Genomic DNA, 2,023 nt, shown 5'->3' on the forward strand with positions numbered 1-2,023 from the left:
GCTCAGAGTTCACACCTTTAAACCTTGAAAAGGAGTTTACACCTTTAGACTTTTGAAAAGGAGTTTACACATTTAAAGGACTTGACACCTTTAAAAGGACCAAGTTCATTGGTTGTAGGAGTTCCCATCTGCCCCTGGGAGTACCCACAAGGCCATTCTCTGGGAGGATAAAAAGAGGCAACATTGAGTCTGAAGAGCATTCTGGAATTGGGATAAGGACCGGAGCTGGAGGAGACTCCAAGCCAGGATTAGAGAGAAGAAGAGGATTCGAGATTCTACTTTTGCTTTGGCTGGAGGCTCCAAAAGGCTGCCCAAGAAACCTGCTCTGAGAGGAAAAGATTCTACAGAAAAGAGACCTCCTCCCACAGAAGGACTCCCATTGAGAGTTGTGCTCAGCTCTGCCTTAAGTGTCAAGGAAGACTCTTCTTCTGGTTGCTGCACACCAGAGAGAGAGAGAGAGAGAGAGAGAGAGAGAGAGAGAGAGAGAGAGAGAGAGAGAGAGAGAGAGAGAGAGAGAGAGAGAGAGAGAGAGAGAATGGCTGCTATTGTGAAATTTCTGCAGGAACTGCAGAGTGAGATCACCTGTAGCATCTGCAGGGGCTACTTCTGTGAGCCTGTCACCATTGGGTGCGGGCACAGTTTCTGTCAAGCTTGTCTCTCCTCCAGCTGGAGAGTTGGAGCCCCAACTTTCTCCTGTCCCGAATGCAGGCAAGTTTCCCAGGGCAGGGAACTCCAGTTGGTGAACTGGCGCCTAGCAGAGTTGACTGAGCTGGGCAAAGAGCTCAGCTCCAAGATTTTGCAGAGCACTCAAGGACAGAGCCAGTGTGTCACTCACAAGAAACTCTTCAAACTGTTCTGTGAGGAGGACCAGACAGCCCTGTGTGTGACATGTGTTGAAAGCCCAGAGCATGGGGCTCACAAAATCGCCCCCGTGCAAGAGGCTGCTGACAAATACAGAAGGGAGCTTCAGCACATTCATAGTCGTTTGGAGGAACATCTGGAGGAAGGTGAGCAACTTCTTGCTCAGGTGAAGAGACCTGCTATTGACTGGGACTGGATAATCAGGGGAGAATTCTTCCAACTTCACCAGTTACTGATGGAGGAAGAGAAGCGATGCCTTGACAGGATGAGGCAAGACCAGAAGGCCAGCCAGGACAGACTCTCCCAGCACATACAGAGCCTACAGGAACTCATGCAAGAGCTGCAGGAAGCGGGCCGCCAAGCCAATCTGGATCTGCTGCAAGATGCCAAGCAGCTGCTGGGGAGGAGCGAGGCTGTGTTGGCCCAAAGGGCCAAGGCTGTCACCCCAGAACTGAGAGAATATCCCATCCCTGGCCTGATCCAGATGCTCCACAGATTCCGAGTGGACCTCACCATGGACGCCACATCAGCTGCTTCCTGTGTTTCTGTTTCTGAGGACCTCAAGAGTGCCAAGGCTAGAGAGGACTGGCCAGAGGAGACTGAGGACCCTTCTTGCCATGCTGTGCTTGCTGGGCAAGCCTTCAGCTCGGGCAGTCAGTACTGGGAGGTGGATGTGACTCAACTGCCTCAGTGGGTCCTGGGGATCTACACCCCCTACTTGAGGAGGAAAAGGGCCAGGGACATGGACTCCTGTGACTTTGCTTTCTTGCTTCGCTGTGTCAAGAAAGAAGGAGAATACTATTTACAGACCTATCCTGGGCCACTGAACCATCGAATCAAAGGCCCTCTACCTCGGGTTGGGGTGTTCTTGGAATATTCCCCTGGGACTCTGGCCTTTTACAATGTACTCCAAAGTTCCCTTATTTATAAATTCCATTCTATTCCCTTCACAGACCCCGTCCAGCCCATCTTTTCCCCTGGCCCCCCACTTCCAGGAACAAAGCCTGGTCCCATGACTGTGTGTGCAGTGGGCTCTCATCTTGGAGCTTGCTGCTATTCCTATCCATGATCATTTCTCCAGGGAGTTCTCAACTCCTCCTTTTCTGTGTTCACTCTATCCTTTCAACAAGAGTCTCCCTGCTTAGCAACTGGAGACTAGACT

General features: G+C 51.3%; 1 protein-coding gene across 1 annotated transcript; it reads left to right on the forward strand.

Annotated features, from left to right (window-relative positions):
* Nucleotides 1-535: 535 nt before the first annotated feature.
* Nucleotides 536-2,023, forward strand: LOC141553094 (tripartite motif-containing protein 43-like). Its single transcript, XM_074284981.1, has one exon. The coding sequence runs from the start codon at nucleotides 536-538 to the stop codon at nucleotides 1,928-1,930; it is 1,395 nt and encodes a 464-aa protein (XP_074141082.1). The 3' UTR covers nucleotides 1,931-2,023.

This window comes from Sminthopsis crassicaudata, chromosome 2, assembly GCF_048593235.1.
Source record: "Sminthopsis crassicaudata isolate SCR6 chromosome 2, ASM4859323v1, whole genome shotgun sequence".
Taxonomy (NCBI): Eukaryota; Metazoa; Chordata; class Mammalia; order Dasyuromorphia; family Dasyuridae; genus Sminthopsis; species Sminthopsis crassicaudata.